At 34.7% G+C, this 26656-nt stretch overlaps 1 protein-coding gene across 4 annotated transcripts; it reads right to left on the bottom strand.

The window, feature by feature from the left end:
- On the bottom strand, positions 1-25418 carry LOC107553668 (sarcalumenin-like). Of its 4 annotated transcripts, XM_016235959.1 has the most exons (7): positions 25347-25418; positions 17505-17600; positions 14378-14473; positions 7027-7062; positions 2920-3036; positions 2597-2830; positions 1-1552 (listed from the first exon to the last, which is right to left on the bottom strand). In XM_016235959.1, the coding sequence occupies exons 1-7, from the start codon at positions 25402-25404 to the stop codon at positions 741-743; spliced, it is 1449 nt and encodes a 482-aa protein (XP_016091445.1). In that variant the 5' UTR covers positions 25405-25418; the 3' UTR covers positions 1-740. The 4 variants fall into 4 exon arrangements, with proteins under 4 accessions (XP_016091445.1, XP_016091447.1, XP_016091444.1 ...); XM_016235961.1 differs by lacking the exon at positions 7027-7062; XM_016235958.1 differs by lacking the exons at positions 17505-17600; positions 25347-25418 and adding an exon at positions 16163-16365.
- Positions 25419-26656: the final 1238 nt, after the last annotated feature.

Genomic DNA, 26656 nt, shown 5'->3' with positions numbered 1-26656 from the left:
TAGAGAACCCCAAATGGATCTTCTATGGCATTGCTGCGAAAACGTCCTTTTGGAACCTTTATTGTGGTACACAAAGTGGATAAGTGGAAATGTGAAAGAAACCAAACCCATATGTATCATAACATGCAGTGTAAAAATGCTAGTAGAGGAGAAAAAAAATAATCATCCATAGTTACTAACCTATATAAGTGAACAAATCAACCAGAAAAACAGTGGAAAAAATGCATGAGTGGGGAACTCATTATATAATCAGTATGTTTAAAACATGGCAATTGCATCACTGTTGCATTTTGGTTCACATTCAAGGCAGCTGATACCTGATTTTCAGTCCCAGGATATTTTATTTTTGCTATTTTTTACATTTTTTAAGTGTGTGTCAGCCATTTTTGTTTTCCATGCGTACACGTTTTCCCTCCAAAACTGCAGACCGTTTATAAAAGTAGTGCGGAAAGAGAGGAGAGTTATTTTGGCGCGCTCTCCTCACATTCACAAGAAACTCCGCCTCAAGACTTCACAAGAACCTCCCTCCACCCATTCCCAGAATCCCCCGCCCTCAGACGTCCCCCCACACAACCTCTTCACGCAAAAAACAGTCCCGTGAGATCCGTCTCCATTGACTCGAAACGGACCCGCGGCAGGAACAGGATTAGCTCCACTGCTCCTCCTCGGTTTGTTCGCTCCACCGTCCCTCCTTTCTCGTCCTCCTTCTCCTCGGTCTCCCTCCCGCCTGGTTTCTTCTCTCAGTTTCGCCGGTAGCGGTTCTTGGGCTTTTCCCCGCAGCCGGTGGCCTCGCAGGAGGACAAAGTCGGGTTCTTGCTAGAGTTGATGCTGCCGAGCAGAGAGGGCAGTTCGTGGGTGATGGCGCGCTCGATCTTCTCCAGTAGACAACCGCCCATGTAGGAGCATTGGGCCGACAGCTGCTTGAAGCTGCTCACCGGGTTGATCCCGAAGAAGTCACGGTAAGCGTCTCGGTTGGGCAGGTCAAACTTGCTGACGTTGGTTTTGGCTAGGATGGACTTGAAAATGTAGAACTTATCAGGATCGTCCACGATCTCTTTTAAGACCAGTTCGGGGTCGCTGAAGAAGCTCATCTTCTCCTTGAAGGTCTGCACGTAGCGGTCCACCAGAAGGGCATGAATGCGAACACGGATGCCGTGCTGGCGGATGAAGGCGATTTTGTTCTCAAGACGGTTCTCGATCACCTGGTTCAGGTCTTCCAGCAAGGATATTTCCTCGCGTTTGAAGAGGTCGCGGTTGGTGTCCGGAGCGTAGTCGTAAGGCCAGAATGAGCTGACGTAGACCCGCGGGGGCTCGGTTACATTAATGAGGGGCGCCAGACTCCAGAAGAGGGCGCCGTAGACGCGCATGAGGTCCTGGGTCGCCAAGCTGTCGGCTTTATTGAGAATGATACGGATCTGGGACTCCCGACCTTTCAGCTGCCGGAAGAGCATCTCTAACTCGAGACCGACGTCCAGCTTGGTGGGATCAAACACCACGAAAATTAGGTCTGCGCGATCGATAAACCACTGGCACACGTCGTTGAATGGGTAACCTTGAAGTGGGAGAAGAAATATGTAGAATTAATTATGATTCATAGATTAAGATGATAAATACTGGTATCTGAAGGGTTTTTAAAATCAAATTTAATGCTTTTAAAGACCATCACAAATACATTTAATAGCGTACATCCATACAGATTAAACCTATACAATTGCAAAACAAATCATGTATTTCACATTCAGTGACGACTTAATACTGTTTATCAGCAAAACAGGGGAACTGCGAGTTTAAAATATTAAAGACATGTTTTATTCAATGTATTTTATTAATGTGCCAATATTAATACATATGAATTAGGTTGACATATATAGATAACAGATTTTGCTGATATGAAAATGGATAATGGTATAATAAACAGGTTGTTGTAAAAATCAGTGCTATTTTAGTATGCCTGAAATACTTTTACATTTTTTTTTTATATTTTGAATGAGTTTTTATTTTTGTATTTTCAGTTTCCATGTTAATTTGAAAGTTTTAGTAATTCTTTTTTGGAAAAATGAAAATGAGAAATTTTGCTTTGGCAAAACTAGCTGAAATAAGTTTAATAACCCTGGTGCCAGTACTAGTAATTTCTATATACTGAATGTGTTATATAATGCTCTAAGTTTTTCCTTCCTAATACAGATTATTGTGTAACCAAAATACCAATAATAACCAGAAAAAGCTTTTATGCATAAAGCAGGACGTTTCATTTAAAAAAAAGAATGAAATACACCGGGACTCTTATTTAGAAATGTCTATGCGTCACTACGAACAGATGAGAGAGATAAAATATGCAATAAACACTGTCATAACCTGTAGAACGTGCAATGGTGAAACAGCACTGCTCATTTTTATTTCAATCAGTTTAATGCATACGAGTTCAATGATCACCTCTTAAATCGAAGACCTCTTAAAATGAAAATAAAGACTTTTACTATTACATTTAATACATATAAGACTTTTTATGACCTTCAATTTAGGTTTAGGACTTTTTAAAGACCCGAGGGAGCCCTGAAATAACGGGAATCAATGGATACAATGGAGAAGTCTGTACCTCTCTCCTGCTGCTTGCGGTTCTCAATGATTCCAGGCGTGTCCACGAATGTGACCCTCTCCAGGAGCTTGTGGGGCATCTCGATGCCAACCAGCTTCTCCAAAAAGTTCTGGCCGAACTTTTCCAGTGGGGAGAAGGAGCGAGAGCTGTCGGCAGCCATGACGATGCCCTCCACGGTGCGGATCTTCTCACCATGCATGATGACAGTAAACTCTGAGGTAGTGGGCTCAGCACCTGGACGAACAGAAGATGATGCCGATTTGTAATAAAACAATATTTTAATGCTGCAAACCTTCTGAGAAGCAGCACAGACAACAGTTTACCCGTGTACAGCTGGTAAGGGGTGTCCTGCAAACCCAACAGATAGTTGACCATGGAGGACTTGCCCACACTCCAGGGTCCGAGGAACAGCACCATGGGTTTGGAGGTGATTTCTCCATCTGTTTGAGAGAGAGTTGGAGAACAGTGGCATTTACTATTACAACATCTGAGACTCAGGGCAAGAATTCAAGTTCTGGCATGAATGAAAGCGCTCTTTTTCTCTTTTAAAAAGCAAACAGAAATCATGCATGCACTTTTAAAAATAAAAGGTGTTTTATTGGCATGTAAGGTTCCATGAAGAACCTTTAACAGAAACTTTCTTTTCAGAACTGTCCACTGAAAGGTTCTTTGAGGAGCCAAATATGTGTGTATGTATGTGTTTGGGGGGGGCTATGATTAATTGGCCATTATTGAAAACTTTGTCTCCATCTGTCAAAGGGGAAATGATATTGCAAGGGTTTTTTCACTGGTGCTTGTTGCTTATTCTTAACTGGTTTTCATCTTTCACCTTAGACCACAGAAAGTAAAGTACCATCACACTGGGGTGCACATTCGCGGAAGAACCAGCAGAAACAGCAAGCGTAAAGAGTGAAGAATGCGCATGCAGCATTGTTGAGCTTCGGCATCAGTGCAAGTGAATCAAAATCATTAAGAATCCCAAAACAAGTCTTTAAATTGCTGTGTGAATGCATGTGTACAGATTCTCTAAACGAGATTCTCTTCTTTATGTGGGATTATTTGCTGAACCCAGTACCTTTCATCAAAATCTTTCTAGATAAAGAAAAAGAAGTGTTACAATGAATCTAACTTGAATTTTTTTTCTAAGAAAATATCTAATGAATGCCTGTTTAAGAGCTCAGATGAAGGAATGAAGGTCATTTCACTCTCTTCAACTTTTCTGTTGTAAAGCCTGAGGACAGAATAAGAGTTCTACAGGAAAAGACATTTCTGTTTAATTAATTGCAGAGAAAGTTATTTCTATGAAGTACTCCAGAACACAATCACTCAAGGCCCCTGCAGCTCTACAACCGTGTAGAGGTCAAGGAGCTCGGCTAGCAGCGCAGAAGAACCCAGTCTCATTAAAGATAACCTGAGAGCCACCGCCAAACCTTCAGACACAACATGTGACTCCACACTCTTAGGCCCTGTCCCTACAAACACGGTTATTTTTAAAACTGCAGCTTTTTCTACACGGTTAGGCCATTCGTCCACACGCGAACGCAGCACCAGGTCACTGAAACCGAACATTTTTGAAAACGCCTGCCAGGGTAAGGATCAGTGTTGCCAGATTGGAAATGTCCAAGTATCGTACCAGAAGCTCAAAATTATCGTATTTGGAAGAAAATGATCGTGCATGAGTAAAAACATACAGAATACAGCAATTTATCTACTAGACTAGAATAACAACTTTTTGACACAACCTTCAAATTACCACAATAAATAATTAACTATGCTAGGGCCCTATGAAATACGTTTTATCTTTTCCCCCAATTTTTTTTTTATTCCAAATAAAAAAAATTTTGCATTCTGTTTTTTTTTTATTTTATTTAAATTTTTCTCCTTTTTAAATGGTTAAATTAAATTGTATTAATCAAAAGCACATCTAATTAAATAATGAAACGTATACAATTCAACATCAAATCTATTAAAAAGTTTAACAGAAAATGACATGTTTAGGGTCTTATGAAATGTTCTATCTTTTTCACCTTGTTTATTGTTAACGAATTCTGTGTTTCAATATGTCTAATTGCTTAATATTTACAGATACTAGTCCATATCATGATTTAAGTGTAATGACCTTCCTTTGATTAATTCATCCAAACTTTGACAAATTCCGTGACATTCCGCGTTATACAGTCAATTCCGTTGATTGGATTCCGCAATTCCATCCATGTTTTCCGCATCACGGAAATCATAGGGCCATAGGCGTACCTTGTGGGAAGGTCCAAACTCCACCTCTGAGTCGCTGTCATCAGAATCCTGCGTGTTGCCAGATGTTGAGGGTCCTGAAGTGTGCACCAACTCATTTAGAGCGTCTGTAATGAGCCGATTTCATGGCTTCGTTTTGATGAGGTTGACGTTGGAAAAAACACGTTCTGAAATTTCGAAATTATCGTACATTATGGGATTTTTTTCATTATTGATCGTACATCGTACAGAGGTCAAAATTATCGTACAAATATGATAATTATCGTACGTCTGGCAACACTTGTAAGGATTTTTAAAAACTCCGGTTGCAGTGTTGTCGTGTAGACAGCGAAACCGGCGTTTTTGGCTTGTGACGTCGGCGCCTGCACTGTTTTCTCCACCTACTGGAGACTTTTTCAGGCTTACGGTTGAGATTATATCGCCACCTGTTGCTTTGGCATGCTCTTGACAGTGATTCATAGCATGCGTTTGCGTTTTCATGTGGACAGAGATTTTTTTAAGGAAAAACATTTATAAAAATACTCGTGTACGTGTGGACATGGCCTTAAAAATAAATGTTCTATATTGGAATTGATGGTTCCATGAAGACCCTTTAACATCCACGGAACCTTTCAAATGCACAAAAGGTTCTTTAGATGATTAAAATGTTCTTCATACCAAGAAAAATGGTTATTTAAAGAACTGAAAGGTAGCTGAACTGAAAGGAAAAAACTGAAGGAAGCATCGAAAATCCTCTTTTAGAACCTTTCATTTTAAGAGTGTTGGATCTTTATTGCAGTAAGTGCAAGTCAATTTTGATATAAGCATCTGACATAAGACAAGTAACCCACCCATATTTGCACATGCAACCAACACTGATACGCCAATGAACTTTAGCCAGAGTAGATGCTATATATCTAATATGCTGCAAATAAAATCAAGGCTATGAGGGACGGAAGTGCAGACCATTCAGAATGTAACTTAATATAATTATATAACTTGTCTAATTTGCACAACCTATGTTTTGTGGCGTTTTTATCTTCTAGTGTACGTATTTTCAGGGTTTTGTTGGCTGAATATTTAGTTCCCACATACACAACAGTAGAACATATTAAACCGACTGTCATTCTCTCTGTCTTTTTTTATTTGGGTCAAATTAGACATGTCATCTACTCTGACTAATATTTAAGGTTTTTTAGCACCAGTCAAAAGTTTGGGGCGGTAAGATTTGTTAATGTTTTTGAAACTCTCTTCCACTCACTAAGGCTGCATTTGTCATCAAAAATCCAGTAAAAACAGCAATATTGTTCAGTTTCAAATAACTGTTTTCAATTTGAATATATTTTAACGTATAGTTTATTCCTGAATTTTCAGCATCATTACTCCAGCCTTCAGTGTCGCATTATCCTTCAGAAATCATTCTGATCTGCAGATTTGCTGCTCATAAAAACATTTGTATTATTATCAATGTTGAAAATAGTTGTGCTGCTTCATATTTTGTGGAAACCGTGATACATTTTACTTTTCAGGATTCTTCGCTGGCCAGAAAGTTCAAAAGAACAGCACTGATTTGAAATACAAATAATTTATTAATATTACAAATGTCTTTACTGTGTTAACTTTACTTTTGATCAATTTAATGCATCTCTTGCTGAATAAAACCTTTAAAAAATCTTATTGACCCCAAACATTTGTAACAGATACATCAAGATTAATTGCCAAGCACTGTTTATTACACACACCAATCCATAAAACGATGCTATGAAATAAAAACCTGTGCAACCCACATTTTGCAGACTTCATAAAATATAAACAGTCGTACAGTAGAGATGATCAAATGAACGGAGACTTCGATTAGTGTTCAGAATGAATTCAATTAGACAGTTTGATTAGTTGGATGAAGAAAAACAGCTGAACCAAATTTAGACTTTCCCCCAAATCTGCTGGTTGTTGCATGTGCCACTGGATGATTTGAAACACCAAATTCACTTGTTAGCTTTATATTCTCCAAATGTTGCTCTTTCCAGTGGCTGATTGTCAATGCTCAGAGCAATGCTACACACTGACATATAATGGCACTTTGTAATTAGTGCTCATTCAGTGCTGATGGTAATTGGGCAGATGAGCGCTAGCTGGCGTTACACTGCAGGGGATCAGAGACGCAGGCAGTGGCATGCAGTGAAGCGCCCCGTCATACCCACCTGTGGCAGAGTCCCCCAGTGTGCGTCCAGGATAGGCTGTTTAGTGGCGGGTGATGTCGGGGGAGGAGAAAGGGATGAAAATGACAAGTGTGAGGAAAAGTGCAGGCAGAGGAGGAAGAGAGAGAATGTGAAGGGGTCAAAGAGAGAAGGTGAGGAGGAGGACAGAAAGTGACACTTTTCCTGTATGCGATGAGCTGAAATGTGTGTGGATGAGGATTGATGGTCGTCCAGATACAATGATTTCTAGAAGAGATTGAACACACACTGCAACAAATCCTATTCTTATAAATAAATAAATATTTTGTCTTGTTTTACACAAAATGTATAATATGTATTTGTAAATGTAATATATAAATGGGTTAATCTAAGAAAACATTATAAATAAATTCAATAAAAAAATGCAAATGCATTTGTTTTCCACACAAAAATAAATCAGTTGGTTAATCTCATGAAACTTTTGACATATTTTACCCCAAAATGACCGTCATATTTTGTATAAAAGTAATATTTTGCATTATTACTGTTGTGCAAAAAAATCCCAATCTTTTATTGTAAGGTGAAACATTGCATATACAATGTCTAATAATATTTCATTTCAGTTTTAGTTGAAGTTTTTATACAATGTACACTGTAAAAATGACTTTTTGAACTTGGAAGATTACTGGAGTATACATTTGACAAGAAAATACAATTTCAGTCTTTCTACTTCAAAATTTCACATTTATTACAATGTGTTCCTTTCACCTTTCCATATAATTGTGTGTGAAATTGTTTGTACACCACATTTTTAGTGTTGTATTTGTTTGTGAAAAATATATATATTTTTAGCACATTTTTAGTTCTGTTTTACAGGAAATTGGATATTTAGCATAACAGTAATGACCATTATTCATTACAGAATAATCTTAATTTTCCTTAAAATAGGCTTCATTTTCTTTTTCCAAAATAGTTTCTTATTTATTTATTGTATTATTATTTTTATTTTTTTGCTGCAGATTTTTTGGTGAAATATGATCTGTACATTTTCATAGATTCAATCCAATTACATTTTAACCAGACGAATTCATGTAAACTCAATAAAATCACAAGAGTTCCAAAAGGAAATAAATACATTAATTAATTGTTCTATCCTCCTGACTACCAGGGAAAAAAACAGTTTTGTGAATTTTGTGAAAAAAATGATATTTTATTCATATGTTATGCCATGTCCTCTGTAGAAGACATCGGTACTTTAAAACGTCCTGTTTTTTAAGAAATAAAAAGACATGAATAAACATGAAAAGGCAAAAACAGTGGGATTTTTGTTTTAATCACAAATCAATTTTCATTTTTTATACCAAACTTTATATAAAGACGATTCTCAACTATGTTATGAAAGATATTTTTAAAAAACATTTTTCATATGCACAATGTGTGTAAAATGGCCATAAACGAGTTTTTCCATTATATACAATGTATCTATAAACTGTATCTAATTTGCATATTCATGTGTTTTTGGGGCAAAATAGAATGAACAAATAAGTGCAATAATGGGAGTAAAAATTAGCAAGATTTTCATAATAATATCTAATATTTAATAAGAATATTGATACATAATTTTTTCTCTATTCATTTGTTGTGTCTCCCAAAATGTGTAATAAACATGCTTTAAGTCCATACAGTGGAAATGTATGAAATCGACATCCTGTTTCATAACAGAAGGTCATATTTTGATTTGAAACCCCATGACATTTTCCTGAGATGTTGATTTATGACAAACTATTTGAAAATTAGTCAGATTTAAATGATAATTACAAAATATTATCATATTTCCAAAAGGGTGTTAAATTAATGTCAGCCATTTTTAAAGACCAAGGAGAGGGAGTGGTGATGGTGAAACATCCAATCATTTGGTATCTCTGAAAAGCCCTGAATGTGCTCCGTACAACTGTGACATGTAACGTCTCATAGAAATCACTAAAACATAATGTCCTCTTCATCGCTGGTAGTCAGGAGGATATAACAGTCTAATCTCTAAAAGCCTAAATGTACCAAATTAAACATAAATCACACTAAACATATTCTTACTCTTTTTCTTTTTTTTTAATAACCACAGCCATTTATGCTTGTGCTTTCAAATGTTTGGTGGAAAAACAGTATGTATCCGTATTGAACTGTTTCTTGTGATGTGATGGTTTAAGACACATGATCTTCCTTTGATCACCAGCAGCAGTAGCCTTTGATCACACTGGCGCTCAGATGATATCTGATAGCTTGTTTCAGCTTCTTCTGCTTCCTCACAAGAATAAAGGTCAGTTTTGCATTACTGCGGTGAGTGTAGGGGTTAAATACCATGCTGAACCACAAGGGGGCAAGCTGGATCCCAGTGTTCAGTCAGGGGTTAGCAGTGAAAGTCACAACCTACATACACCCAGCAGCTTTACAATAATAACTCGCCCTTGTTTATCTCAACTTCATTTTCATACTCAAACTACTGAGGGAATACATAAATCTGGGGAATGGGTTAAACCATTGGGTATCCTTTTAACAAAAACCATATAAAAATACAGAATTTAATGTGCACAAAATAGTACAAAAAATGTTTTGGGCTTATATTATCACCAACAAAAATGTTGCGTATTGTAAAATAAATAAGTAAATAAATACATCTGACAACTAATAGCAATATATATTAAGTAAAAGCCAAAATGTAAGGTCCAACAATTTGTTTTTTTCTAAAAAATGAAATGAGAATTCTATACAGCCATAAAATCTCAATTTTGAAAATGATATAAAAATGTATAAATGTTTATAAATTTTGTCACATATTATTTGGGATATTTTCTGAAAGTTTGAAGAAACATTGCTGAAAGTCAAGAAGTCAAAAGTTCAATCCATTCAAAAGCATAATATAATATAAAGAAAATTATGCTTTTGTACACTAAAAAATGCTGAGTTAAATATAACCCAGCGCTGGGTTATAAAGAGAGAAACCCAGCTATTGGTTTGTTTTGACCCAGCGGTTTTTTTTTTTTTAACCCAACCGCTGGGTCAAAACAACCCAATTGCTGGGTTTATCCCTTTTTAACCCAGCGCTGGGTTTTTTAGAGTGTATTGTGTCTTTGTCTATTTAAAAGTTTAATTGTGCAAATTATGCATAATTCATTTGATTAAATATCGATACATATGCAGGTTATGAAGATATCACAAAAAAACTATTGGGTTTGTTTTAATGTTACACTCTAAAAAATGCTGGGTTAAATACAACCCAATTGCTGGGTTTGTCCCTTATTAACCCAGCGCTGGGTTTTTTTAGAGTGTATTGTGTCTTTGTCTATTTAAAAGTTTAATTGTGCAAATTATGCATAATTCATTTGATTAAATATCCATACATATGCAGGTTATGAACATATCACAAAAAAACTATTGGGCTTGTTTTAATGTTACACTCTAAAAAATGCTGGGTTAAATACAATCCAGTGCTGGGTAAAATAGAGACAAACCCAGCAATTGGGTTGTTTTGACCCAGCGGTTGGGTTAAATGTTTAACCCAACCTTCTGGGTAGTAACCTAACCGCTGGGTCAAAACAACCCAATTGCTGGGTTTGTCCCTATTTTACCCAGCATTTTTTAGAGTGTATGACCAACAAAAAATGGTTGTGTACTGTAAATCAATCAATAAATAAATAATACAACTAATAGTAATATACATTAAGAAAAATCCTAAATGAAAGGTCTAAAAATGGCCCAATTTATTTGGTGAAAATTATATACAGCCATAAAAATCTCAATTTTGGCATTTATTATTTGGGATATTTTCTGAAAGTTTGAAGTTGCAAATTATTGTTGGAAGTCAAGAAGTCCAAAGTTAAATTCATCCATAAGCATAATATAATATAATCAGAATAATGTCTCTGTATTGTGTAAATGTTTAAATATTTAAATTCTGCAAAATTCATAATTCATCGTATTAAACATGCAGATTATGAAAATGTCACAGAAAACTATTGGGATTTAATATGAATGCCAACAAAAATGTGTCCCGTATAAATAAATAAATTAATTAATTAAGTTTAACCACTAATAGTAATATTAAACAAAATCCAAAATTAAAGGTAAACTAAAAATATCATTTTTTTTAAAAACATGACCTAATTTATTTAGTGAAAGTAATATAAGTGTTAGTTATAAGTGTAAACGTTTATCAATTTTACCACTTATTTCAGATATTGTTTGTGATAAGAATTGCTCAATGTCAAAACGTCACATGTTCAATCCATCCAAAAGCACAGTTTAAGCCTGCAGAACCTCCTCTTTCATAAGGTATTACTGTATAAATAATTAAAAATAGAGAAAAGCTGCACAAAGGATATTCATGAGACATTGGTACAGACTTGTGAGGACTCAAGCACATCGAGGTCTTATATAAAGCGAGGGCTGTTGAGAAACCCCTGATTGCTTTCAGATGGAGGCTTGGTCCCCATGTGTCTTCTATTAGAACTCTCTCTCTCTCTTCCTCTGGTTTCTGGCCTCCCTCGAGCACCAGTGCTACAGCTGTGGAATGACGAAGCGCACATGTGTCGGCTCAAAGAAGCCACGATACTCAGATACGCCAACGCCTCTCGTCCAGCGGGGGAAAACCCTTTAGCTTCAATTAATCCTGCAGTTCATTGTCTAGAGGGATTTTATTTACCAGCTCTGATGCATCTGGAACGTTGTGAGGGAAATGGAATACTCATATGCAGTGTTGGGGGTAATATATTACAAGTAACGCAAGTTACGTAATCAGATTACTTTTTTCAAGTAACTAGTAAAGTAACGCATTGCTTTTTAATTTTACAAGAGAATATCTGAGTTACTTTTTCAAATAAGTAACGCAAGTTACTTTTTTTTCAATGTATTGATTGACAGCTCTCTGGTCCCCATGTTGAGAGAAATCAGATGTTACTGTAGTTTAAAATAAATATGAATATGCGTTAATTCATCTCACACACACACAAAAACACACAGATTCAGTATTCCTCAAAATGAATAAAAATAATGCAACTCTGAATATGACGCAAACCTGCAATAATTAAATGTTAAACAACACAAATATGCTTTATGTATTTAATCCCATTCTATTAACCAATGTCTTTGCTTCTGAGCTTCGATGATCCAGTTCAAGCGTACTAATAAGCACAAATTACTCTAGACGAACATTTGTGTGTCTTTGTTTATTGCTGAAGTGTGTTGAAATGTCTTCTTCTGCATTCTACTGTACAGACGTAAATTTACTCTCCCTTCAGCCTGAGGCGCATTCATTTCACTTCTGGTGTGAAAAGGCTTTTATATTTGCCAAAAATAGAACTTTTTTCTTTTAAAAACAAACAAGCAAGCCCTGCCCAGATTTAAAAAGTAGCGCAAAAGTAACGTAACGCATTACTTTCCATAAAAAAGTAACTAAGTAGCGTAATTAGTTACTTTTTTAATGGAGTAATGCAATATTGTAATGCATTACTTTTAAAAGTAACTTTCCCCAACACTGCTCATATGAAAGAACCACATTTGCTGATGCACACGTCACACAGAAAACGATGTTTAAATACAGCTGCGAGCGACAATTACTGGGCCGAGAACACCAATGGTGTGAGGTTAGGATAGGTTATTCAAAACTGTTTATAAATGATTGCATTAGTATTTAATTAAAGACACTGAAATTTGACACAGCAGCCCTGGGTTCTTCCTTATGAATATGATGAAGGCAGCTTGAATGCTGTGGGTTGGTTTGGATGATGGAGAAAGATATAATGGATCAACGTTCATATAATGCAACTGGAAAGAAAAAAATGTTGGCCTAAATTTAAAATGTATGTATTTGAATTGCATATCAAATTTCCATTAACTTAATACACTGAATGTGATGCATATTTGTCAGTCATACATAAATGAAACCGCTAAGATTTCTGCAATACTGTTAAAACCAGGTTTATATATTTATCATCAATAGATCAATTTTGTTTCAATCTCAGATGTTTTCAATAATTGATTTGAACACTGAAATACTATTATAGCTTTTATTAATATTTTGAATTTGTTTGTATTTTTCGATTTTTAGTTAAGGTTTTCATTGTGTGTTGTAACGTTTATTAGTTTTTGATTTTTTTTTATGTCTATAAAGTTTGTTCATTTTTATTTATTTCAGTCTCATACTTTTAACTAATTGAATACTGCTTGTTCCACAGCTATAGCAATATTTTAACTCAATAAATTGAACTGATTTCACAGTGAACAGATTTATGCTGCTTCCCAAGTAATTATTTTAGTATCACTGAGATACTACTATAGTTTTTATTAATATTTTGATTCATATTTTCATTAAAATTTTAGTAATTTATTGTGTTTTTGTCATTTTTGCTAGTTTTTTATTTTTTTAATGTTCATAAAGTTTTCCTTTTTATTTCTAGTTCAATTTATTATTTAGTTAAAGCTTCAGTAATTTGTTGTGTGTTTTGTCATTTTTCTTATATATATTCAGTTTTAAGTTAAAATTAATTTCTTTCTTTATTTATGCATTCATTCATTTCTTCATTTATTTATTTATTCATTCATTTTATCATTTATTTATTTTATTTATAATTTGGCCCTCCATAATCTAAACGTTACCTAAAATTAAAATGGAATATATATATATATATATAATGATAAAATGAATGAATAAATAAATAAATGAAGAAATGAATGAATGCATAAATAAAGAAAGAAATTAATAAATAAATACATAATTAAATAAATACATAAATAATTAAATACATAAATAATGAAATAGTTATATATTATTTATGCATTTATTTATGTATTTAATTATTTAACTATGTATTTAACGATTTATTGATATATATATCAACATTTATTTAATTATTTAATTTTTGAGTAATTTGGCCCTCCATATTAGATAAGGTTTGTTATGTGATTAGTAATTGTTATTAGTTTTTATGTTACTTTATTCATTTTTACTTCAGTTTTAGTTATTATAGTACATCAACTAAATGAAAATAAGAAATATTTCCTTGACAACATGCTCAAATAAAAAAATATATAAAAAACTTTTATATAAAAGTATCGAATTTTTAATTTTTTTAATGGTTTTTACTTATAGATAAGTAATAATAACTCATGCATTTTGAAAATATGGTTATTTAAATGAAATCAATAGATGCGAATAGTCAACTATAAATTATGATTGAACAAATCTTACCTGTTGCAATACTGACAAATATGCATTACATTAAGTTTATTAGCTTACGTTAACATTTTATATGCAGTTCAAACACATCTTAAACTGAGGCCTACATATGCTTTTGAGTGCAGACAAACACGCACGAGACGGTACCTGAGATCTCATGCTGTCTCAACTCATTGTACTTGTAGGCCTGTTCCATGGGCCTGATGGAGTTGTGGTAGATCTTCCTCAGCCTCTGCAGAGCAGCTGAAAGTTGAAAACAGAGAACAAACAAAGAGCGAAAGCTGAGTATGACATCCAGCACATGACACAGGGGCCGAGCGCACAGAGGAAAGACTGCAGATGGTGCTGTGGATAAAGCGTTTGGGAAGGAAATGAGAGGAGACGGTAATGTAAACAAAGCTAAAAACATCGACGTGCCTTTCTGAGGTAGTAGTCGAGTTTGGAACGGATCCGGTGAGTCATATAACAACTTTCTCCTGGTAGCTGATGTGACATATGGACTGAATAATCCATTGTTGCCCTCTTTTATGGCGAGTTCAATTCACAAACAGCAATGACTCAACATGATTTCATGCTTTGCAGCCAACAAGCTGCGCAAAAACTAGTTTAGCTGAAGGTTTTGTGCCAGATAAATGCTGCCGTGGTTGTAAAAACAAATTATAAAGTCTGATAGTTACTTTAAAAGATTTTGCCTCCACAAACAGCTTCAGTATTGCAGTTCTAGTGAGATTGATATCAGGAGTTTTTAAACTGTGCAGTGTTATGTTATGAAAAAAATCTTAACAATCAAACAAAAACTTAGCATTTTTAAGTATAATTGAACAAGTCATTTCAACTTAAATTACATAAAATAATTTTTATTTGATATAATTAAAAAAAAAAATAAAAAGTTGAAATTTTAGATGAATTAATGTTGACAATTTACATAACTTGCCATGACTTACTGATTATATAATTTTTTTACAGCGTATTTATATTCTACTAGAATGTTTATTCATATTTTTTGATTAGTTTTTATCTATAATATTTTAATTTTTCATTTTAATTTAAGATTTAGCTATTTTGTTATATGATTTTGTAATTTTTATTAGTTTATATATATATACATACATATATATATATATATATATATACTGAACTTAAAACTGAATATATATATATATATATATTCAGTTTTAATTTCAGTGATTTTTATACTTAAACTTTTTTTTTAACTTCTTTTAGTTGCCAAGATAACTGTTATAATTTTAGATTGTTCATCTAATATTTATAACTCAAGTCAACGGAAATTATTTTTAACAGTTTTAGTAAAAAACAACAAAGGTGCAGAAAGAGGTTTGAAAGGGAGCTGCAGAAAATGTAAAAAATATCAAAATGATCAATATTATTTTTATATTAATATTAACATATTGTATTTATTTTTAAAATAAAATGGTTAATTTGTAGCTCATTTACAGAATTTGATAACATTACATTTTTTTATACTTGCGGAAATCATAAGATATTTTTTGTTAATACATTTGAATGGAAAATGTTTCTTTGCAGGTTTACATATCTACCATTACTCTAATGGGTATAAATTATATAAAAAATATTAATAATATGCTTTGGTTTTAGCGTAAGTGTCCACTCAGAAGCCACTTAACTTATTTTAGGAAACAACATGTTTTCTTTATATCACACCTAATATGATATAAATATGATATCTTAATATGATATTTTGTGAGCAGATCATCCTATTTCTGGGTCCTAGGCATTGAAAAGTTTGAAAACTTTTGGTTTGAACTGGTGGTTATGGTTATGCTGTTTCATATCAGCAGGCTAGTGTGAAATGTTGCTTAACCCGAGCATAGTGTGAGAAGCCTGTAAACTGAAATGAAATTAAGTGTTTATGTGTGTATCTGTCAAAGACACGGGCTTCAACGTCCTCACCAGCATAATCTCCAGCTTTCTCATCTGCCGCAAGCCTCAGAGTTTCCTCGATGTGAGATCTGTCTCTCAGGATGGATTCCAGAACGGCTTCCTCCTCTGCAGAGAAACCAAAAGGACACAAGTTAAAACTTCCTTCAAAGCCTGAGGAAATCTTGCCCAACGAGCCACAACGGGCCATAATTCACTGCAGCAGGTCTTCCTGAGGTCTCTGTGATTAGTATCCTGTGATAAAACCATCCTTTTAGTCTTTGCCAAGCCCCATCGACAAGCTATCTGTTATTTGTGTGCCGACAGCTGTATTTCTGGATGGATAAACAAGGGTTTACAAAGAGTTTTACAGACTTTAAAACACCTTGTAAAAGGTTAATATGACCAAATGTGCATGGCTGGCCCAGATTGTAGTCATTTGTCTTAGAATATAATAACAAATGCACAAATTTTCAAGGCTTCTTCACACCAAGGACTATAACGATAAAGATATCGTTTTAAGAAAATCTTTCTAAATGTAAAAGAATAGCAGTCTACTTGACAACTATAACAATAACGACTATTGTTGGAATCCCTTTCAGAAAGCTGCAGAAAATGTAAAAAATATCAAAATGATCAATATTATTTTTATATTAATATTAACATATTGTATTTATTTTTAAAATAAAATGGTTAATTTGTAGCTCATTTACAGAATTTGATAACATTACATTTTTTTATACTTGCGGAAATCATAAGATATTTTTTGTTAATACATTTGAATGGAAAATGTTTCTTTGCAGGTTTACATATCTACCATTACTCTAATGGGTATAAATAATATAAAAAATATTAATAATATGCTTTGGTTTTAGCGTAAGTGTCCACACAGAAGCCACTTAACTTATTTTAGGAAACAACATGTATGATGTTGCCATGACTTACTGATTATATCATTTTTTTTACAGCGTATTTATATTCTACTAGAATGTTTATTCATATTTTTTGATTAGTTTTTATCTATAATATTTTAATTTTTCATTTTAATTTAAGATTTAGCTATTTTGTTATATGATTTTGTCATTTTTATTGGTTTATATATATATATAAACCAATGTGTATCACACCTAATATGATATAAATATGATATCTTAATATGATATTTTGTGAGCAGATCATCCCATTTCTGGGTCCTAGGCATTGAAAAGTTTGAAAACTTTTGGTTTGAACTGGTGGTTATGGTTATGCTGTTTCATATCAGCAGGCTAGTGTGAAATGTTGCTTAACCCGAGCATAGTGTGAGAAGCCTGTAAACTGAAATGAAATGAAGCGTTTATGTGTGTATCTGTCAAAGACACGGGCTTCACGTCCTCACCAGCATAATCTCCAGCTTTCTCATCTGCCGCAAGCCTCAGAGTTTCCTCGATGTGAGATCTGTCTCTCAGGATGGATTCCAGAACGGCTTCCTCCTCTGCAGAGAAACCAAAAGGACACAAGTTAAAACTTCCTTCGAAGCCTGAGGAAATCTCACCCAGCGAGCCACAACGGGCCATAATTCACTGCAGCAGGTCTTCCTGAGGTCTCTGTGATTAGTATCCTGTGATAAAACCATCCTTTTAGTCTTTGCCAAGCCCCATCGACAAGCTATCTGTTATTTGTGTGCCGACAGCTGTATTTCTGGATGGATAAACAAGGGTTTACAAAGAGTTTTACAGACTTTAAAACACCTTGTAAAAGGTTAATATGACCAAATGTGCATGGCTGGCCCAGATTGTAGTCATTTGTCTTAGAATATAATAACAAATGCACAAATTTTCAAGGCTTCTTCACACCAAGGACTATAACGATAAAGATATCGTTTTAAGAAAATCTTTCTAAATGTAAAAGAATAGCAGTCTACTTGACAACTATAACAATAACGACTATTGTTGGAATCCCTTTCAGAACATTTTTTCCCCCCCAGCTGATGAATAATAAAAACTTTGACAGCCAATCAGAATCCAGGTTTAAAGAGCTCAAACATTTAAGGTGGCAGACGACAAAACTGCAGCGCTGATGTGGATCGATGTGGATGTAATAGTTATTGTTCTCGCTGTGAACAGGCCTAACAGCATAATCATTCACTTTCATTTACAGATTCAGATCCAAATTTACTTACACATTTTCCTTTAAAAACTTTTTGAAATAATGTTATGCAGCTGCTAAGGTGTTCCGAGTGTCTTTTGTACATTTTGGGGGTTTTTTCACCCAATTTATTATCCAGCAGACAAAGAAATCATAAAAGTCTGATGACTTCAAAAAGCACACCTACTCTCAATAAATAACATATTAGGGCTGTTCACACTTGAAATAAATAACCCTGGGTAATTCTGCTTCACGTTTCACACTGCTCATAATTCACTCTTGACTGTCCAAAACACGTGAACATGAGGCACGGGATTGGGAATCTGTTGCTAAGCAACTAGTCGTAATATTCTAACACGGCTTCGTTTCACATCACGATGCGGATTAAAAACGCAAGAGGTGGTTTCAGAACCACGGGTAAGAAACGGTACTAATACCGCATCTAAGTTACAAGTGTGAAACCTTCCTTTACCTGGAGTTACCCGGGTTTAGAATGACAAGAACCCGGGGTTAAGCACAGTGTTATAATCCCTCATTTGAGTTATCATTCATGTCCATATCACAAGTTTAACCCTCTGGTATTGTTCATTTGTGGGTCACACTTGTGTTGGTCATGGTTAAAAGTGACCGAACTTTTTTTATTTTCAGTACAAATCAATGTAATATATTTTTGTTCAATACATTTTTTTTCTGTTTTATTTTGTATTTTGAGAGAATTTCATGATACTAATTAATATGTATGCAATAATTATGATCATTTTTTTCCCATTGAAAATAATCCAAAAAAAAAACAACAAAAAAAAGTAGAATATTTTTATATTACTTCTCAATCATGGCAGTATTTCATGTTAAAATAGAGACAATGCCTTTAAAATCCAATTTTTGAAGGCAGATTAGTTCCATCTGGTGGGAGTTAAAAAAGAAAAACATCTGCAATTCCATGGTTTAGCCACTGGATTCCTATAGAGCTCTACATAACAAGGCTTATAAAATTTCTAGTGGTTTTTAGACATAAATACTTATTTTTATTAAGTTGTGGACTTGGATTTATATTTAGACATTCTCAAAGACAACTTTTTGTAAAGGTTTAGATTTTTTAGTTTGAAATGTCCGTTTTTGCATTACTTTTACTACAGTCAAACCTGAACACAGAGAAAGACATTTTGTTACACATAACATCAAATTCAACACAATTGTAACAAAAATGAACAGGAATGCTTTATCAGAGGGTAATCAATCTGATTTCAACCTCTTATTTGAGTCTTCTGGCTCAGTTTTGCCAGTGTTACAGACATCAGCTCATATGTGTGTGTGTGTGTGTGTGTGTGTGTGTGTGTGTGTTTGTGTGTGTGTGTGTTTGTGTGTGTGAGAGAGAGAGTGTGTGTCTGTTTTGTACTCTTGATATTTTAGAGTGTCACCCCTGTGCACTCTTTTTCTGTCGTGAATGATTTGTAGATTGTACACACAAAAAATTCTCTGTATTTTTGTGTATTTCCCGTTCATTTCCAACGGCGGTCATGTGTGACCGTGAACAACACAAGTGTGACTATTCTTTTTTTTTTACAACCATTTAGCTTTTTCGAATCAAGTCCACGATTTTTTTGTAATTTTTTTTTGTGGTCACACGACTGCCATAAAAGTCATCGAGTTTCGTACCATTCCGATGATGTAGCGATTTTTAAAAATTCAACAACAAAAAAATGTTCAGTCTAAAATGACCGAACGACACCAGAGTGTTAATACTTAACATGAGCAAGAGCATTTGTCTAGCACACTTCTCATCAGGGCATTGTACTATTAATGTCAGACTATTGATATTCATGCCACAGTCTTCCCCCCTCTGTTCATAGATATTACCCACAATGCCACAGGGGCATTCCTGCCAGGCTGCTGTTATCAAGACCGAAGACATAAATGGAGCCTAATGGGAAAACACCGTGCCTCCACATTTATATTTAGCAGCGCTGCCGTTCTTTACAGCTTCCTAAAATTGCAAAGAGTTTGACGTTATCATCATCTACAGTGCATAATATCATCCAAAGATTCAGAGAATCTGGAACAATCTCTGTGCGTAAGGGTCAAGGCCGGAAAACCATACTGGATGCCTGTGATCTTCGGGCCCTTGACGGCACTGCATCACATACAGGAATGCTACTGTAATGGAAATCACAACATGGGCTCAGGAATACTTCCAGAAAACATTGTCGGTGAACACAATCCACCGTGCCATTCGCCGTTGCCGGCTAAAACTCTATAGGTCAAAAAAGAAGCCATATCTAAACATGATCCTAGAATCCTAGATCCTAGATCCTGTTCTAGAACAACATATGCTCCCATCCAGATGTCGTCTCTTTCAGGGAAGACCTTGCATTTTCCAACATGACAATGCCAGACCACATACTGCATCAATTACAACATCACGGCTGCGTAGAAGAAGGATCCGGGTACTGAAATGGCCAGCCTGCAGTCCAGATCTTTCACCCATAGAAAACATTTGGCGCATCATAAAGAGGAAGATGCGACAAAGACCTAAGACAGTTGAGCAACTAGAAGCCTGTATTAGACAAGAATGGGACAACATTCCTATTCCTAAACTTGAGCAACTTGTCTCCTCAGTTCCCAGACGTTTGCAGACTGTTATAAAAAGAAGAGGGGGTGCCACACAGTGGTAAACATGGCCTTGTCCCAACTTTTTTGAGATGTGTTGATGCCATGAAATTTTAAATCAACTTATTTTCCCCTTAAAATTATAAATTTTCTCAGTTTAAACATTTGATATGTCATCTATGTTGTATTCTGAATAAAATATTGAAATTTGAAACTTCCACATTATTGTATTGTTTTTATTCACAATTTGTACAGTGTCCCAACGTTTTTGGAATCGGGTTTGTATTAGCAGCACAACATCTCTTTTGGATCAGTCTTATTTATATATAAAAATGAAATCAACCCATGATCTGGTACTCAAGATGCATTTCATATTTTTATTATCAATGTTGAAAACAGTTGTGCTGCTTCATATTTTTGTGGAAATCGTGATACGTTGTTTCAGGATTCTTTGATGAATAGAAAGTTCAAAAGAACAGCATTTATTTGATGTTTTTGACTTTGATCTCGTCTTATTTTAGAGTATCAAATCTAAAAATATAACCAACCAATGGTCAAGTGTAATGTAGCCTTGGTTTCATAACACGGGGCTGTTGGTGTGGGGACTCCCTGGTTTCATAAGCTGGAGCTTTAATGATGGACACATTGCTACCAAATGATTGGATTATGCTGATAAGTGAGATAACAGACCCTAAATATATCCAGCAGTGGGCAGTTGCCCAACAACACACTGTATCGCCTGAGTTTTGTACTGTTTTATGCATGTTTACCAGCAGAACACATGGAGATTTTTCTCAGAAAGTTAGTAGTGCCTAAAGTACTGCCATACATCATGTACTATGGTATCTTCTGAAGTACCATATTTTATCATATATCATATCTTTTGAAGTTGTAGTATACTGTAAGTTGATGTGCTGGCATTAAATAAGAAGACATGCTTTAAATTCAGTCAAAAGAGACCGTAAAGATATTTATAATGTTACAAAAATTTATATTTTTAATAAATGCTTAACTTCCTATCTGTCAAAGTATCCTGAAATTTAAAAAAAAAATCTATCACAGTTTCCAGAAATATGACGCAGCACAGATGTTTTCAACATTGATCATAATAATGTTTCTTGAGCAGCAAATCAGCATATTATAATGATTTCTGAAGGATCATGTGACACTGAAGAATGAAGTAATGATGCTGAAAATTCAGCTTTGATCACAGGAATAAATTACATTTTACAATCTATTACAATAGAACGCATTCTATATTGTAAAAATATTTCACAATATTACTTGTTTTACTGTATTTTTAATCAAATAAATACAGCCTTGGTTAGCATAAGTGACTTAAGTGACGAAAACATTGAAACAATTTAAGAATAACAAGATTGCTTTAATTAAATTACAATTGTTAAATTCAACCCAGTACACCGAACAGTGAACCTGTTAACTTTATTCAGCGCTCAGTGTACTTGCTGCTATGTAGTTTGCCTGGAAAGCTCTAGAAGTGAAGTTTGGCTCATCTGTCATCCCTTCCCACAATCCCCTAGTGGTCCATATAGCTAAACTGAAACTTGCTATGCATGTGTTAGCCTTCCTCGTTGGCTGCCGACGGAAATAACTGACAGCTCAAGAAATATATGCTTAATCAACCTGCATCAGCGTAAACGTAAAACCCATCTGTAAATGTGTGCCAGCTAGGTCTCTGAAGAGCCCCGCATCTGTTCACATCTATAGAGTTCAGCTCAGGCTGATCAAACCAGCCACGAGTTCACGGTGTTTACTGTGAATAAGTGAATTTGAACTGAACTGAACTTAATTGCAACTGGACTTGTGAAGGGAGAAGTAAAATGAACTGAAATTGAAAGAAATCCAGACATATTTTTTAACTAGAAACGCAAAGTTTGTCAAGACGAAACTTTTGATTGGTTGACAAATTCTTGTTTAAACGTTTTAAATCAATCTATCTATATATCTATAAAACAATTAAAATAACCATACAGACAGATTCGAAAGAAAATGTATTTATATTTAGAGGTGTCAACGCTAATTATTTTCGCATCTATGGCAAAAATATTTTAAATAAATAAAAAACAAATAAATGCTAAAAGAAATTAAATGTTAAAGGAAATGGTATGAATTATGGAAACCAGTTTAAGCCTGAAATAAATAAATACATAATTAAATAAATGGTTTTAAAAAAAAACACACACACACATGGTAAAAATCTGTTATAAATATAAATATTTTAAACATAAACCGCAAATGAACAACTAAATAATGGTTAAAAGTTAAAAGCTTGTTAATGTTTTTGAAAGAAGTCTCATGTTCACCAAGGCTGCATTTATTTGTTCAAAAATACAGTCAAAATAGTAAAATTGTGAAATATTTTTACAGTTCAAAATAACTCTTTTGTATTTGAATATATTGTAATTTATTCCTGTGATGCGCAGCTGAATTTTCAGCATCATTACTCCAGTCTTCAGTGTCACATGATCCTTCAGAAATCATTCTAATATGCTGATTTGATGCTCGAGAAACATTTCTCATTATTATCAATGTTGAAAATGCTGTGCTGCTTAATTTTTCTGAGCAGACTGTGATACATTTTTATTCAGGATTCATTTGATGAACAGAAAGTCCAAAAGAACAGCATGCATTTTTTTATTTAAATAGAAATCTACTGTAACGTTCGTCACTTTTGATCAATTGAATGCATCTTTGCTGAATAAAAGTCATTTCTATTCATTTTATTGGGGGGGCTAAGTTAGCTAACATAAACCAGCTTGGACTAGCTAGAATGTAAAATGCATGTAAAAGCAACTATTCAAAGCTGGTAGCTGAATTTTCCAACAGGGGTGGCTAAGAAGACAACTTTACTTCACATTTTCCACAGCTGCCTTTTTGTGATTTCTTTTGTAGACTTCACAGTGGCTCGCCGCGGTCAGATTCTACAGCTCAGCACTTGACACATTTCTCCAGCCTGCTGAGGACTCGCCCCGCTGAACGCAACGCTGTTATTGAGAGCAGATGGGCTTTCAGCGCAGAGACTGCAGGCCTGTTGTGATGACACAACGTGCTAGTTAAAGCATACAAGTGCTCAGCCGACACTGGCCAAGTCAAGCTGCTAAAAATACAGCCCTGTAATGTTGAACTCAGCATGGCGCAGAAACGGCGAAAGGTTAGCGGTGAGGTGTGCAGTTTAAATGGGTGAACTGTGAACTATGTGGGGTTTTTAAGTGCTAATGTGATGATATAGAAAAGGCCTAGTATAAAACAGACAGGTATAGACACCTTATACAATGTCAAATATAAACAAACAAATAAACACATAAGTGAATCAAGTTACAAGTAAACAGTATTATAAATGTTTAAAAAAAATGGAAAGGAAACCTCTTTATGCTTGATTCGTATGTCGCTTAATATAAAAGTGTCTGCAAAATGAAAACATATGTAAACAAATGAATGAATGAATGAATAAAGTAATTATAAAAATCTATCAATATATGCCCAAAAAAATATTTTAAATAAACAAATGTTAAAAATAAACTGTGTAAATAAAATGTTTTACAAATGGCATGATTACGTATGGAAACCTGTTTATACTTTAAAATAAATAAATAAATGTTTAAAAATATATATTTGGTAAAAATCTGTAAATATATGGGAAAATATCTGTTAAATAAACATCAGATAAATATAGTATGAATTACTCATTGAAACCTGTTTACACCTGATTAAAGTCAATAAAGTTAGCAATTCTAACAGAAAAAATAATGTAAAATTCCATGGTTAAAATATGTTAATATATACGGGAAAACATTTCAAATTTATAAACATAAATCAAACAAACAATCAAATATTAAAAGAAAACAGTATAAGAAAATGTTAAAGAAAATGGTATGCATTAAGCTAATTATGGGAAACATGTTTAATACCTAATGATTTTTATTTGAATATACTGTAATTGTATGTATTTTCCTCCAAATGTAAACAAATATATATATCTAATCTAATCTATCTATAGGGCAAATCACTGAGAGACATAAATAGCAACAGGTGCCAAGGTTCTGGTCTCACTTGATGACAGAAATAGCTCTACAATGGCTCACGCCTCCAGGGGGCGGAGTCTAACTGGCCTTTTTCTGTCAATCAGAGGTGATTCTAAACTTCCAAAATGAGCAATTAATGAAGATATTAGATCTCCTCAATAGCTAACAATGTCTACATACATTAAAATCAACACAAGCAATAAATCTAAATAAATACTAGCATGATCAAAATTTTTACAGTAATATTTTGTAGTAGAAAAGGATTCCAGAAGTTCCTGTGTGCTGTTTTTAGCTTGTTACTTCAAAGCTTTTAATAGCTTGACACAAAATGGCAGTGCCTTGTGTGACACATTTTTGAATCCGAGAACCAGGATCATATCCGGGTGGTAATTCCACAAAGGAATCATGGGTATCAGAGTTAGGACGCAGTAAGAACATTACACCTGCTGTGGCCAGTGCCAGCAGGGGCACAAAGACGCAGAGCGAGACTAAGACCTTCATGTTGGCTGCCAGGAGACCTCTGGTAGCCTCTCTGGCTATATATACTGGGCTGAGAAGGTCAGAGGGCGCCAGCAAGAGGGTGGTCTTACAGACGGGACTACATGGAGGGGGCTGGTGCTGTAGCCGTCAGAAAAGGGCGCACCCGAGCAACTGACTGTCTCTTTTAGCAGAACCATCACGGCAGTGACGTCAAATCAAGGGTGTGCGGCCATCTCGAGCACAGGAGCGCTTTGGTACTTCAGCTGGTGTTGATTTTGGCAACTGAGAAGGAATGTTGTACAAGAGGTATGACATGACAACACTATTTGTGACACGGCATTCCACTTTTTTAAGAAGTCACTTAGTGAATTTGATCAAAAAAGCAATTAATGAAGAATTTACTTGATGGTTTCAAATAGCATGTTGGTCATTATAAACGTTTGTCCTACTGAGTGAACTTAACTAACCTGATCACAGGCTTGAGTCAGTGCTGTAAATCACCAGCAGTCGTGCTGGGTAGGATTACAGGAGTTGACAGTCGGGAATAAGGTGTAAAAGTCAGCATCATCATTTCCTCAGAGAGTGGAGATTAACGCCTTATCATTACACAGCAGATGCCGACTCCAGCACTTCACAGGCAAATGAACTCCCTTCGTTAATCTGTGAACGCACTGAAAAATGTACATGCACAATTCATTTGTAAAAGATAAACGTGAAACAAACAGCAGGAGGTTGTTTCTGCTGTTTAGGGTTTTCTGATGGTCTGGGATTTAGAATAATTATGCAAATCCATTAAAATTAAGCAATTTAATAACAATAATAATAATTTACAACTAATGAACTGCATGACTCCTACATCCTATGAACCCTTAACTACTAACTACTCAACCCAAGTACGCGAAAGCAGCAGCCTAGTGAGTGCTTGGCCAGTGGGTGTACTTGCAATCGGTTAGTAGTTTTAAGCAATGCAAGATGTTCCCGACACAGAATTATCAGATATAAACTCAGAATTGTGAGATATAAATTCAGAATTGTGAGGAAAAATGTCAGAATTGTGACTTAAGTAGCAGTACTTTGTTTTAATCCTATGGCGGAAACAAGTTTCTAAATAACTTTGCATGTTGTACCAAACATAAGTATGTGCACTGGTGAAGTGCTTGCGTCTACGTTCGCATTGTATTTTGCTAACAAAAGTACTGAAATGGTAAATGTTGCTATGGTTACCTCTGCTTTCCCTGATTTAGGTACAACATTCTTTTTAGTCAAATCAATT

This window comes from Sinocyclocheilus grahami, unplaced genomic scaffold (genome assembly GCF_001515645.1).
Source record: "Sinocyclocheilus grahami isolate Dianchi unplaced genomic scaffold, SAMN03320097.WGS_v1.1 scaffold476.1, whole genome shotgun sequence".
Lineage (NCBI taxonomy): Eukaryota > Metazoa > Chordata > Actinopteri > Cypriniformes > Cyprinidae > Sinocyclocheilus > Sinocyclocheilus grahami.
Note: the sequence above shows the minus strand (reverse complement) of the source record. Positions and strands in the feature narration are given on the sequence as shown.